This window comes from Caretta caretta, chromosome 1 (genome assembly GCF_965140235.1).
Source record: "Caretta caretta isolate rCarCar2 chromosome 1, rCarCar1.hap1, whole genome shotgun sequence".
NCBI lineage: Eukaryota > Metazoa > Chordata > Testudines > Cheloniidae > Caretta > Caretta caretta.
The window spans coordinates 230,172,487-230,186,804 of record NC_134206.1 but is presented as its reverse complement, the minus strand read 5'-3'; the positions used below and the strand labels follow the sequence as shown (position 1 = coordinate 230,186,804).

Below are 14,318 nucleotides of genomic sequence, written 5' to 3'. Positions count from 1 at the left end.
TGTTCTCAGTCTTTTTCCTAGTGGAAAGTTTACATAAAAAATTAGCACTAATTTGCGAGCAGCCTGATCACAGAGATCAATAACTGAAGGGATAATTTTTCTCCTATGGAAATCAGTGACAAAAACTCCCATCGGCTCCTATGGTGCAGGGCCAAGTACTGAACGAGCATGAAGACTTGAATTATGCTTTTGACTTTTTAAAGGCTGTACCTCCGAGTACCGAAGCTAATTAATGGAGCAGTGTCAAGAATCTTGCACTACCTCTGCACTGTTTGCTCTTTGGCTAACAGGAGGAATTATGTCGTCTTGACTGTCAGTCGAGCAATCTTCATTTTCATTATGACTACCCCGGAAGTGTGCTCGATGCTTTTGCAGCACACACAGAAAGACAAGGAGGCCTGAGGAGTTTTACAGTCTAACTTTAAATGAGACAAGTGAGGATAATAAATAGCAGGGAGGGGATGAGGTGAGGAAGGGAAAAGGTTACGGCATCAGGATCGCCTAGTTACTCGGTTTAGGCATGTGCCCGTCTTCATGTCTCAGACTGTTTTTTTCTTCTTTCCCAAAGTGCACCTAAAGGAGAGATTTGAATGAAGTGAACATCTTATCCTGGAGGACCAGAAGCAGGAATACATTCCATATACTGGGGCTGGGGAAGGTTGTGGGTGCAGCGGGATCAAAATCAGGACTGGCATCGTTGGTGGAGTGGAGGGGATGGAGGGGGAGAAGAGGTGAAGGCAGGTAGCTTAGCCTGACCATTACTGTTTGTTACTGCAGGAAAGCATTCAAAACAGTGTTACTTTACTCTTTGCTCCGGACTCCATGTGGTTTGCCCTCTGATTCAGTGTACAGCAGAGGATATCCTAGTGAGGCCTGGTCTACACTGAAGTGGGGGTGGTCGATCTAAGTTGTGCAACTTCAGCTACGTGAATAACGTAACTGAAGTCAACGTACTTAGATCTACTCACCGTGGTGTCTTCACTGCAGTAAATCGACCGCTGACACTCCCCCGTCAACTCTGCCTGCGCCTCTCGGTCCGGTGGAGTGCCAGAGTGGACAGGAAAGCACACGGCGGTCGATTTATCACGTCTTCACTGGATGCAATAAATCGACCCCTGCTGGATCGATCACTCCGGAGGTAAATGTAGACATGCCCTGAGAACTGGGACAGGTTTCAGTGTCTACATGGTCTTATAATCAGCTGATTATTGTACCCTTTAGAAATTAAATTTATTAATAAAAGTAGGAGGGCAAGGTTAGTTAATATGGCAGTCCTCTTGGTCTGATTGTCGCCCCGCTTTGCAGGAGGTAGTCTTGTGTGTACTGTTCCCCTTTAGCACCGGTTCAAATCTGCTTCTCTGGGTTGAATGAGGGTGCTGATACACCACACAGAGCTGTGATTTCCAACAGAGGAGACACTGTTTTGTACAGCTGCTCCTGTGGAAGGGACAGTAGCATCGGAGGCTGTTTTTGTTGTAGTAGTTTTATTTCATCTTGCTGTGGAATCCAGAAGGACAGGCATTTGCAAACTTTAGTGTCCCTTTGAATAACAATTTGCAGTGGTGCAGTTTCTCACGCTCCACAGAATGTTTTATGTGTGGGATTCGCTGTGTATGCCCTACTGTACTGGTGTCACTTTGTGCCTGAATGGACTGGAAAAAGCACCAGTTGAAGCTATTTATTTACATTGATGGGCAGTTGGTTTGACTCGGGTAGTAAAGGCCTCTTAAATTATTTGTTGTAGGATTTTCTGAGGACAGGGCACTTTAACACCACTTTGCAGTCTAAGTGCTTTCTGCAGTACTCGCAAGAGACAGGTCTAGTATTCAATTTAATATTTTAGTATATCCTGCTCCACTCACTCCCACCCCAATAAAATATCAAAAGTCATCTTGCATGGTGTATACAACATTGCACAAATTACAGGCCAAATTCTGGTCTCTGTTACATCCATTAAATACAATAGACATATCTGAAGACAAAATTTTGCCCTAAGTCATTAAAGTAGAGTGAATTTTAGTGGGCGGCTTTATTATCTTCCCAAGGGATTTTGACAGGTTGTAGAGGTATTATTCATTTAAACTCTATTTTAAGCTATTTTTATGATTTATTGCCACCTTTGGTTGGCATTCTGTCAGTTAGCACTGGCTGGGCTTTGGCCACACAAACTTCCTCTTACAAGGAGCAGAAGATTGAGATCATGGGTTTTTTTTGGGGATGTCTGGTGTCCCTCTTGTCAGTGCTTCTCATCTCATGGCCTATAATTACCCATGCAGTGAGGCTATATCTGATATTACATTACTTTTTAATCTAGCAGACAAAGGTTTAACAAGATCCAATGGCTAGAAGTTCTTTGAAAGGAAAAATTAAACTGGAAATAAGGCATAGATTTTATAAGTGAGAGTAATTAACTAATAGAACAAATTACCAAGAGATGAGGTGGATTCTCCATCACTTGAACTCATTAAATTAAAAGTTGATGTATTTCTAAAAGATATATTCTAGTTCAAGCACAAGTTATTAAACTCAGTGCAGGAATTACATGGTAAAGTTCTCTGGTCTGTTTTATGAAGGAGGTCAGACTAGAAGATTGTAGACCCTTCTGACCTTAAATTCTATGAATCATTACATTACATTAGCAAGTAAAAGACTCGGGTTTATCCCTTTTCAGCAGGAGGAGTGAGCAACATGTCATAATTCCCTCCCCATTGCCTCCTATCAGCTGAGGCAGAAGTTATGGCCGTGACTCAGAAAGAAGACCCACACGGTCTTCAAGGGAGGTCTCTAGGATGTAGGACCTTGAGAATAGGAGGGAAGGGAAGAAGTAAACCAATGGAGCAATGGGAAATGGCACAGATACCCTAAGAATCCCTGAAGGCAGAGGACCACCTGTCACCTTAAAAAAACAATCATCCCTGTTAACTGATGATTGCAAATAAACTGCACCGTCCACTTATCTTGCAGACCAGGTACTATAACAAAGAGCAGAGACAATGAATCTCAGTACTGGGCACCTAGAGATGCAGTCCTTGATCCTTGGCTCTAGCGGAGCTGTGCTTAGTGCAGCCGTAGAAGGGGGCTTTATGTCACCTTCATGCTCCCCCAACGCACAGGGCTGATTTGGTCTCAGCTGCTCTAAGTTCTAGCTGCCTGCAGTGGACTCAAGGGGGATTGGTGGAGCGCAGTGCTTTCTGGCCACCTTTCCCTCCTTTGGAGTACTCTCTGTGTTGGCTGGATGGTGTAGAGTTGGCTATGCAGGCTCTATGCCAGGTAGGGATTGCCCATGCCACAGTAACCTCAGCTAGCCTCATAGGCCAGCTGTAAGGGTGCTCTGCACTACCAGAGCTATACATTTGGTATTGGAACTTCAAGTTGGCTGTCAGCACCGTTAGGTTGAATCTTCCTGTCGGTTTCCCTGGCCCACACCAAAGATTCCCCTTGGCTTGCTGATTGTGGAGGATATGGCTGGTAAGAAGCTTTGCTCCTCAGGGCTAAATTCACATTTAAATCTGTCTCTGAGGCAACTCGATCTGTTGCACAGAAGGTAGTACACATTCCCAGGCCATTTGGGAGTGTTGTGCTGCTGGGGATGCTGTGGTGTTAAACAGCTTCCTACGCCTTCTGGAAAACTTTGATATACAGAAACGATTCTGCTAAAACTAGGACTATTCTTCCTGTGTTATCGTGGTCCTTTTCATACAAGCAAGATCTTTGTTAGGAGTTCCCTTGCTCCTGCTGCTTATGCACACGTACACAGGTTAGGAAGAGAGGATAGCATGGGGGAATAGCATGACGCTGGGAACTGGTAATTGGATATGTAGCTGTTCACTTCTAAGTCACGACTTAAAATCCGGCCAAGCTGATAGAGGCTGCACGTCATTTAGTAATGCTGGTGGCTGTCTGGAGGCTTGTGTAAAATAGTTAATTTCTTTCCAAACAAGTGTGTGCAGCACAAATCTGTCCCCTCAAATGGTGCTAATTGAGAGCCAGTTGCCCATCCCGTCACGGAGGCTGAGAAGCATATGTTCATGGAGCATGAATTTCTCTCCTACCCAACAAGGGATCATTTCAGGCCAGGCATGTTTGCAGGGCATGGTGAGGAAGCCTGTGCTGGGTCCTCTCTGTGGAGCTCTATAGCCAGCACGTTTCAATCCACATGTTAAATGAGAAAGACAAAGAGTCTCTCTTCACTCAACTGTGCAAAATAATAGACAAAGGAAGAGAGGGTGAGAGGAGACTGAAAACGTCGGTTTTTTGGGAATGGGGTTTGTGGAGTTTTTCTTTTTGTTTTTACCTCTCTTCCTTCCTCTTCTTCCATCCGAACTGTTCCTCCTCAATTTTTTTCATCTTCCTGTTTCCCCTGCTTTTCCCTCCTGTCCTCTCCCTTTCCCACATCTTTACCTGCTGCTTTTCCCCTCTCCTGCGCTGCTGACGTTGGCAGATCCTCTCTCCAGTCTTGCAAGGGCACTCTGTGCTGTACTTTCCCCTGGCAGCCTTTGGAATGTACTTCTCTCCGGCACTTCCTCTATGTTATCGTAGCAAAAGGACAGGAAGAGCAAAGAGAGAGACTCTCTCTGTTGTACATCTGAGAAGGGGGAATACCAAGCCCATTAGCAATAAGTTTGAAGTTTGCAAAGGGGAAGAATGGGGAGGGTGGAAGACGGCCTGTCTTTATGGTGGACTGTAACTGTTGATGCACTCTTCCCTTCCTTTCTCAGATGAAAATGTACCCACACTCTGGCACAGTGAGAGGGGATGCAGGAAGGTTTGGCACACAAAGCAGGAGTTTAAGTCCTGCTCACTGCATAGCAAGTCATTGCAGAGGTTCTAGATACGGTGGGTCCAGAACCTCACATGAAATATACAATTTAGACTTAAATCCCCACTCTGGACCCCTGGTTAGTAATTTCCCTGGTAGAAACTCACTAGAAATTGTTAAAGCTGTGACATGGTATCTAACATGGAGTATTTTTCAAAGTTATTTGTGAGATATCAGGTCTGAGACACAAGAACACTGCAGCCTATGATAAATTGTAGATCAGGGAGGGATGGGGGTTCTTCCCCCCCCCCCCAGAGAGAAGTTTAAAAATATCAGTGATTAAAGTACTGTTATGGCTAAGGTTTCTTGAAGATTATCGTATGATGCTATTCAAGGGAACTGGATCTGTATTTTTTAAATTTGATTTGATTTTTTATTCTTTTGAGTTCACAGATCAGAAGACACTTTTTTCCATTCATAGGCAACTGGGAGGTAGCACTAAACCAACCTTAAGAATCTCTCCTTTTCTTCCACAGATGTTGTTAACTTGGATCTGAAGTCTACCCTCAGGGTTTTGTACAACCTGTTCACAAAATACAAGAATGTTGAGTGATCCTGGAAGCTGCTGAGATGTTAATCCTCACGACCTTCTTAAGGAAAGAAAAAGAAAAGAAAAAAAAAAAGGGAAAAATGAAACACCTTCTATGTTCCCATTGTGCCTTACACTATATTCCATGCTGCATGATGGCATTCCTTCTTCTGTTCACATTATCTCCATGTACCTCTTTGCATGACGTGCCCACTGAAAATACTTTGTGTATTTTATGTTAGCTCCCTTTTGAAATATCATTTTTACATCTTTGCTCTGAGATCCTGGTGGGTCTGTTTGCTAGGGTCAACAAGCTTTCTTGTTCTGTTGATAAAGAAATCTACTACTAGCTACTTTGATAAACAGGAAAAACTTGAACCCTTCTTGATGGGGCAATGCCTTTATATACTTTCTTTTGTAAACTGCTTGGTTACCATTGGTGGTGGAAGATATGCTAGGCTTGAGTGTTAGAAATACAACATTGCATTGTAATATATTTAGAAACTGCACAGTTTCCATTAAATAAGGTTTGTGTGTGTTACTGTATTTGTTTCCAAGGACACCACCTGAAACTGTACATAAGAACCCATGAGGGCTTTTTCTACCTTTCATGTTAACCTCATACTACCCAGTATTATTTCCACCTGATGTTTACACACAGACTAGAAATGGAATTATTGCCCCATCTGGTCATAGCTGCTTTTCTCTCCCTCCTTTTGTGCTGAGGAGGGAGCTGTAGCACTTGAAATGTGCAGTCTGGATCAGCTCGGTCAGGAGCTGGTCAAGGATGGATGGGCTGGATTTATGCATTCTTTTTAACCCTTCGTGGAATGAACAGGGGGAATCACAGTTTGATTGCTTAGAGGTGCAAGGTTGACCTTTACTTTCATGTGGAAAAGCTAACACACCTGCTCCTGCTCTCATTGAAGTCAGTGGCAGTTACAGCACGACAGAGCCCAAAGTGTGTAAACAGAACTACAGTTTTTTGTCTTGAAAATTAAATGAAGCAAGGTCATTTTTCAGTAAGATTTTGCCTCTGTTTCCTGGGTTATTCGGGACAATGCCATGTAATGTACACCAGTATCAAACACACTGGACTGCACCGAATTTGGAACAGTTTAGAGGTGCAAGCCCAGGGCTGAAAATAACATAAGTTTCCTTTCAGTGATGCTGTGATGAGTTGACTTCATCCCATCATTCCCAATGATACTTTGCTACTGCTGTGAACTCTGGACCCAGTGCTGTAATTCTTAGGCAAAACTCCGATTGAGGTCAGTGAGAGAAAAGACTCTACCCTTCGAAAGTATCTACCTTGTCACAAGACACTGTTACAGCACTTGATGGACTTCACCGGATTGTGCAGACATATCTGTGTGTCTAAGGATGCAATAGGTGTAGTTAAATGTACAAAGAAGGCAAGGCTAGGATGTGGTTTGTGTGAGCAGGTTATGGGCAGGGCTATTGAAAGAAATAGTATTATAATGCTAAAGCAAGTTATTTGTGGGCTCTGTATTTTATAGCATTCCTTCCCTTAGAATGTGGAGGAGATTCAAAACCACTATCTTATTGCTTTCTGTTTATCACATTAGTCACATTTTATGGGCTGCCAGGTTTTATGTAAAGCATTTAACAGAGCAGCCTATCAAGGAAGACAGTGTTACTGCGTTATCTGGGCCAAGTTCAGTCTTGTTGTAAGCAGAGGTCCATCTCTCATTGACTACAAATGAAATGCATCTGCTTACACCAGGACTGAATTTACCCTTCAGCATTAAGGACCAGGAGGAAACGCATGTCCCCTTACTGTGCTATGTGAACTGTGGTGTAATTGTACAGAAGAGTCTTCTCTTCATTAACATTTTTGTCTCAGCTTGACACTTTAACAGTGACTTGCAAAAGGAGAAAACACTTATTTTTTGTTTCTTTATGAGGTATAAAAGTGGCCTAAGGGGGCTAGTGTCCAAAAAAAAAATTAAAAAAAAAAGCGGGAGGAGGTTTCTACTTGTTTCCATTTGAAACTCAGCTCGCATCTACTGTGGGAGATGCTATGGTGACTGAAGAACTAGTGAGTTAGATTGTAAGAGCTAGATTCACAAAGGAATTTAGGTGCGTAACTGGGCACCTAAGTCCAAAATGTAGATCCTCAACTCCCCTGTTCAGCTGCTGCCTAGTCCTCTAGGTCCCTAAACTCCTGCTTAAACTCAAATATTGGATATGAAGTGGAAGAGCTTCAACAGGAGAGAGTGAGAGCCCCACCCCAGAAAATTCCATAACCCAGCAATTAGGGCTAGTTGGGAGACCTGAGTTCGAGTCCCCACTCCAAGTCAGGTGATTTGAACTGAAGTTGGTTTTTTACATCTCATGTGAGTGCTCTAACCACTGGACTATTAGATAGTCCTTATATGAGTACTCCTGTGAGCAGGGGACTGCAGATTTGGGACCTTTAGTTTATATGCATGGGCAAATTGCCAACAGGATGCTTTTAACTTAAGAAGGGCTTCCCCAAAAGCAAACAGTTTTAAAACACAATCATCTTGATATAGCTCCCCACCAACTAATATTGTTTATTTCATTCTTAGTCTATCACATACCTAATATGTGGGTTGTAATTAGGGTGATCAGATGTCCCGATTTTATAGGGAAAGTCCGGATATTTGGGGCTTTTTCTTATATAGGCTCCTATTACCCCCCACCCTCTGTCCTGATTTTTCACACTTGCTATCTGGTCACTCTAGTTCTAATGGGCTAATATGTTTTGGGTTTAAAGCTTAAAAATATAGGTGTCCCCCCATCAGTGCTAAAGAACAGGATGGCTAATATTTTGTTCGTATTACTGGAAATTTTGAATTCTGCCTCTTAGTGTAGAGTTAGTTGGGTAGAAAAGGCCAGGGAATTCTGAGGCTTGTTGCATAGTTCTTGACCACTGCATGCCCAACATTCAAGCTTCCACATTTATATATGGTTAATGAGATTGGCTGCCTATACAGCCTATGTAATGTGCCTTGTAGATTCACCATCAGAACTGTGGATTCCGTTCCAGCCAGTTGTCGTACAACTTGTTCTATGGCTCAGGAGAGGCCTGAGCAATGGTCAGCTATGTCTTAATGTTTCACAAGACTGCAAAGCAACAAAAAAGAATTTACAGCAATGTAAAAACTTAGAGCTTTCTTTTTTCGCCCTAATAGAAACCTAATGCTTTGTGTATTAATGTATTTTAAGAATCTTTTCTACTATTTTTTAACAATGTTCACTCTGGATTTCTGTTCCTAAAAAAAACCCCAACCCACACAAAAAACCAACCTTGCAGATGAGATACTGCACTTGTCATACCGTGGACAAGTCTGGCTTTGTGAGAGTGTAACAGTAGTGTACTGTAAGCAAATTACAATGCAATCCTATGTTTTCTAAAATCACAGCAGGAGTGTTGTGGAACTTAATGCATGGTTTGTGACAACTGTATTTATTCTAATAAACAAATAATGATTACATAGCTTTCTTGCTCTTATTTGGCCTGCTTAATGGATGAAGTTCTAATAAAAGGAAGGACTTGAATGAAGAATGCATTTAATGAAGACCAAGACGCCAATGAGATATTGGTCTGCATAGGCCTTAGAAAACAGAGCAGGGACGTGACAGTCTGTCTCTCTGGCACTGGTAGAGCAGCATATGAAGGGGTTCACTCACTGCAGGTGTGCCTCTCTCTGCCTGGATCTGGGAATTAACTTTTGCCCCATATGGTGGCCCCTGCAATCAGTTGCTTTCTCTCCATCCTACCTCCATGACTTGGAGTGCTTCCTCTTGATGATTCAGCCCTTCGGCCAGTCACTATATAGTCTTCTCCCACCTTTCCAGGGCAATGACGTCCCACCAGACAAGCTGTCCATATGTCCTCCCAGGCAGTCTTCTATTCCAACTCCAGCTCTGTGCCACTTAGCCAGTGGCTGGTAGGGGAACCCAGGCCTGCCTGTTACTCTGGGTTCCAGCCCAGGGACCCTTTGACTGCTGTTGCAGTCCTTGGACTCCTTCGTACCCACCTCTCCATCTCCTTGTCTTTGTCTGGGTTTACCCCCAGAGCGTCCTCCATTCCCCAGGGCCACTTCGCCTCCTAGGCCTCTTGTAAGATTCCCTAGTCCAGGGCAGGACACCAGGGCTTACTTGCCCCCTGGAGCTCCTCCTTGTCCCTGGCCAACACCTTTTTACTCTAGACAGCAACTGCAGATACACTGCCTGCAACCCTTTCCTGTGCTTACTCCCTGCTTTATAATGCTGTCCCAATCCCCGCCTCCCAGCTCTGCTTCATTTGCCATTTGGCCCTATCCAGCCCTGGGTCCCCTCCAGGTGCAGTATCTAAGGTTAATTGACCCCTTCTGATCCATATTAACCAGTTCAGGGCTCGTGTGGGGTGGATGCGCCATCACACGCCACTTAGACTATCGTACTTAGATCGGGGCATCTTATCAGTAGAAAGCAATTGGGGGGAATTGGAGAACAGCAACAAAAATGACTGTGAATGCATCAGTTAGTGACAGGAAGGCTTTAGACAACAAATCCCAGTCAGTGTGGTTGAATGATGAATGAGTATATGTGGGAGGGGATGGCAATCAGCTACCATTATCTGATGGGGATGTATGGTGAGGAAGGAGAGGAATTGAGTAGTGCTTGGGGGCTATAACTTGGAGTAAGAATGTGAAATTTTTAAAAAAGGAAAATTTAGCTTAAATATGGTGGTTTATGATATCAGAGTGAGCCCCATTAGACTGTGAAATAATCTCCCAAGGGAAGTGGGGGAAGGAAGCCTTACTGCTTATGATGCTTAAAACTAAATTGGACTAACCACTTGAATTTACTTCAGGGAATCATCATGCATTAGTAACTGGATGGATATGACCTAGTAGGCTTTCCCCATTCGTATGCCCATTACAATATTTTAAAATGTTAATTAGACTAGGAAAATCTAAATATTATATCCTGAAGAGCGGTTTTGCCTCTTTGTCTTCAGAAAGAAAAGTATTTAATCACCTGAATGGTAGGTGCTACTGTATATTTCCTGAGAGAGATGCAGTGTTCTGGGCAGTATGACCACAATTTTCCCTGTCAGTAAAATACCAGGGGGTTGTTGCTGCAGGAAGGGGGTGTCTGTGGCAGGGGAGTGAGGTGGGGAGCAGTGGGTGGGGGTGGGGTAAGAGGAGGTGAACGGCAGGTGGGGGACTGAGGAGGGATGCAGGAAGCAAGCGGTGGGCGGGGGGGTGAGGAGGCGAGCGGCGGGCCCATGGCCAGTGGGTGGATTCCCCCTTTTGGGGATGCTAGCCCCTGACTCCATCCATTCCGCCCGCACACACCCCCTATGGCTGGAGCCAAAAGCCCCCAGCCCGGAGAAGCCCCGAGCGCCTCCCCGTCTCAGCCAGAGGAGCCTCGGGCTGGCCGAAGCCCTGAGATGCCTCCAACACACACACCTGCCCGGAGGAGCCCCGGGCCAGCCACAGCCCTGCCCCCTCCTCCCCAGACCCAAGCCACCCAGATATGTTTTTCATTATTATTTGGACTATTATGTCAAAGCATTTTTAAATTTACTTCAGAATTGTACAGACAACCACTTTTACCAAAAAAGTAAAAGAAACAATAAAAAAGACAAGAAGGTGCAAAGTACCTTATTTGCATTTCTATTCTGTTAGGTCCAGTAAAGAATAGAGATAATTGTGCATTTATTTTTATTATTGAGTTTGCAAAAAAAAAACAAACCCAAAACCTTCCATAAATAAATTACAATGATTTGGATGTATATATGTGCATATTACTTTATTAACTTTAGGAAAAAGAAATAGTTTTAGGAAAAAGGTGTCAGTGTGGCCACCAGCAAGAGTTGCTGGCCTCACTCTGAGGCCACCAAAAATTTGTTGCGAGAACCCCTGGTTTAGATGCACATTTACTGCAGTTACTATAGATGCTAGCAGAGACCATACTTGCTGATATTAGGGCTCTGAACAGAATTGTGGTTTCATTTTTAAAATGTAGCGTAAGAACTGTGTGTAACTTGCCTCTTGATAATGTTCAAGCTGCTTTGATGCAAGGCAGCAATTTCAACACAAAGCTGCCCAAAACTTTATCCTATGCTAGGTTTCATACTCCTTTCCCATGACCTTTCCTTGAATACACCCCTTGAGGAACACTTAAAGAATTATTAAAGGCAACATGGTGTCAGTTCTTTTATGTAAAATGTTCATATGCAAATTGATTATATTGGCTAAATGTGGCATAACGTCATCTCTTTCCTGTTGCTACCAAGCAAACCTCTTGAAAACCGCAGTGCAAAATGAGGAAGTAAGGGACTGTTCTAAACTGAGTGCAAAGAACTAGTCTTTCTTTTTGTTTCTTGCCTACTTTTCTCATCGTGGTGTTCTAATGGCAGCAGTATAAAATTAGGTGGATTGATTGAATCCTGACACATGCAGTTTTTATTTTTTCAGACTAGAAAGCCTTTTCTTTGGTACTAATTTTGAGCTTATTTGGAATACCACTTTTGGCTTTTTCCAACAGGAAATAAATCAATTCAAACTTCTTGGTGTCCTTATCTGCAAAAGTAAGTGTTTCGTGTATATTCTATGGTAGATTATAATTATGGTAGCATTATGAGCAGTAAAATATATGTAATAGCTCAGTGAAATTTTGAGGAACCAGATTGTGAAGGGATAGTAGACGAAAAGTTGGGTGATTTGAACTATTAATACAAAATGGTTATTTTGCAATCCAGAACCTTCTTAACTGCTATTTTCAGCAAGTAAGGAACTGTAGCATTGCAGCTTATAATATTATAGCAACTCTTGACATACCTGAAAACTTATTCACTGACTACCCCTAGCAGAATGCAGAAAAATAAATAGCTTCTGCCTTTCTCAAGATCTCAGAAAATTTAGGATATTCTCTCAGTAATTGAGAACACAGAACCAAGTGATACCATTTTGCTCAAAGAGTCAAGTGTAAGGCCAATATGATTTAAAAATTCCAGTACACAATATTGTTGCAATCAATATTCTAGCAATTGTTTTATTCCAAGTGTTGTTCTCCATGTACCAGTAAATAATGGATGCATGGATGCAAGGCCGGAGAAAATAGCCTGAAAGCAAAAGAAGTGAAAAGAAAAATAGAAAAGATAGTCTGCAGAGCCCTATTGCAGCGGGCCTGCATGACAAACTCCAATCTTAATACTTTTCCCAGCGCAATTAAGGAACTGAAATAGAAAAAGGATTCCAAACACATTCACGTTCCCCCATGATGTTAGTGCAATATATAAACCTTTAGCAGGCAGTTTTCTGGGCTATGTACAGACATCCTGGGGGGTTGTTTGGAACTGAAACTTATTGTATCAAATTTTTGAGCATTTCACTGGAGCAGGGATGACCAAACTTACTGACCCACTGGGCCACATATAATAATCTTCAGAAGTTCGAGAGCTGGGAGTGCCTGCTGGGGCTTGGGGCTTCAGCCCTGCGGGGCATGCCTTCTGGAGTTCCTGCCCTGCAGCAAGGTGGTGGGGCAAGGGAATTCTGCCCCATGGCAGGTGTCTCCCATGGGGCAGAAGCCCTGAGACCTCCCCCCCTCGCTGTTGGGCAGAAGCCCCTAGACCCAGCACCTCTCCTTAGGGCAGAAGCTGAATGCGGGGTGTGGTGGGCTTCACGAGCTGCACTTTAACTGTAAAAGAGCCACATGTGGCTCGCGAGCTGCAGTTTGGCCACCCCTTCACTAGAGTGTAACTTGGAGCCTGATCCAGAATCCACCTTAATAATAATAATAACTAACGATCCTATGAAATGCTGAGGCCCTCCATTCTCAGCTGCTGAGCAGGTTATTGGATTGAGCCCTAAGGGTATATTTATGTATGCTGCCACCAATTTTTAATTTAAGGCCTGTTCTTGCGTGGTCCTGAGTACTACTTGTGACATGCTGAGATCTCCAACTCCTGTAGCAGTAGGTGCTCAGCATCTTGCCAGCTTAAGCCATAAATTTGTATGAGATCCCCAAGTTTTTTCAGCTTGCCAAAACAGCTCCTGAATAAATCAGAGGAGTCAACGTTCCCAGGAGGCAGGCCCCGCAGCATTCTGAACCTAGGTGGGCTTGGGAGGTGAGAAAGTGGCAAAAATGGGCACTGTACAGAGAAGCAGATAGTCCCTGAAGTTAAAAGCTTACAACCCAATAGACAAGTCAGACACAGGGAGAGGAAAAGGGTAGAACACCCAAGCAGACTGCCCAGTACGGTAGTGGCAAATGTCATGTTAGTGCTGTGATTTCCCCCACCCCCACTCCTTTTTGTGGGTTTAGGTGGAAGGAAGTATGCTAAATGGAAAGAAAAGTGAAGAGGGAGGGGACACGGTAGTGAAGGAGGTGAGGGAGATAGGACAGGGGTGAAGATGAGGGTAAGAAGGGCAGATGGGGTGAAGCTGAGGTGAAGGGCCTGTGAGGGAGAAGGTTGCAGCAAATTCTGATCTACAATCTAGGTTTCCACTGGGCTAGACATGCAATGCTGGGTCACTAGCCTGACACTGCACACCAAGCCACCCTTATTGTAAAATAAGGGCTTGAAACAATCCCACATCAATATTCTCCCTGGAATTAACAGGAGATTTCTCAGTGTACATACTGTATTAGCCAAGATGGCCACCATCAATCCATTGATTTAATATTACGGTGGCATACCTACTGAATCTAGTCCCTTTATAGCCTTAAAGTGCTTCATGAATAATTAGGGCACAACTGTGGCTCACCCTACATGCTCATGCAGCGGAGTAAAGGGGTGTCTGGCACATCCTCACTCTTCTGGGTGGTTTAGTCAGTATGGTGGGCCCCAACTCGGCGGGGAGAGCAACCTCCATTGGGCCCTTCCGCCCTCCTGTGCAGATGGACAGGCAAAGGCAAGGAATGGGCAGAGCCTTGATGTGGTTGTCAGCATTGCTGAGCTAGTGCAGAGAGGGAAGTCACTGA

The 14,318-nt window shown here is 43.8% G+C and overlaps 2 protein-coding genes across 4 annotated transcripts in view; both read left to right on the top strand.

The window, feature by feature from the left end:
• The window catches only part of PARVB (parvin beta), a 98,726-nt gene extending 89,895 nt beyond the window's left edge, over positions 1 to 8,831 (top strand). For all 3 annotated transcript variants that reach the window (XM_075121360.1, XM_048825152.2, XM_048825159.2), the window contains one exon: positions 5,296 to 8,831. In XM_075121360.1, the coding sequence (XP_074977461.1) occupies positions 5,296 to 5,372 (77 nt within the window). In that variant the 3' untranslated portion in view covers positions 5,373 to 8,831. The remainder of the gene's footprint in view (positions 1 to 5,295) is intronic.
• A 2,820-nt stretch (positions 8,832 to 11,651) lies between these two features.
• PARVG (parvin gamma) overlaps positions 11,652 to 14,318 on the top strand; it is a 34,415-nt gene continuing 31,748 nt past the window's right edge. The window contains exon 1 of the mRNA XM_048825173.2: positions 11,652 to 11,922. The gene's annotated coding sequence lies outside the window, so the exon portion shown is untranslated. The remainder of the gene's footprint in view (positions 11,923 to 14,318) is intronic.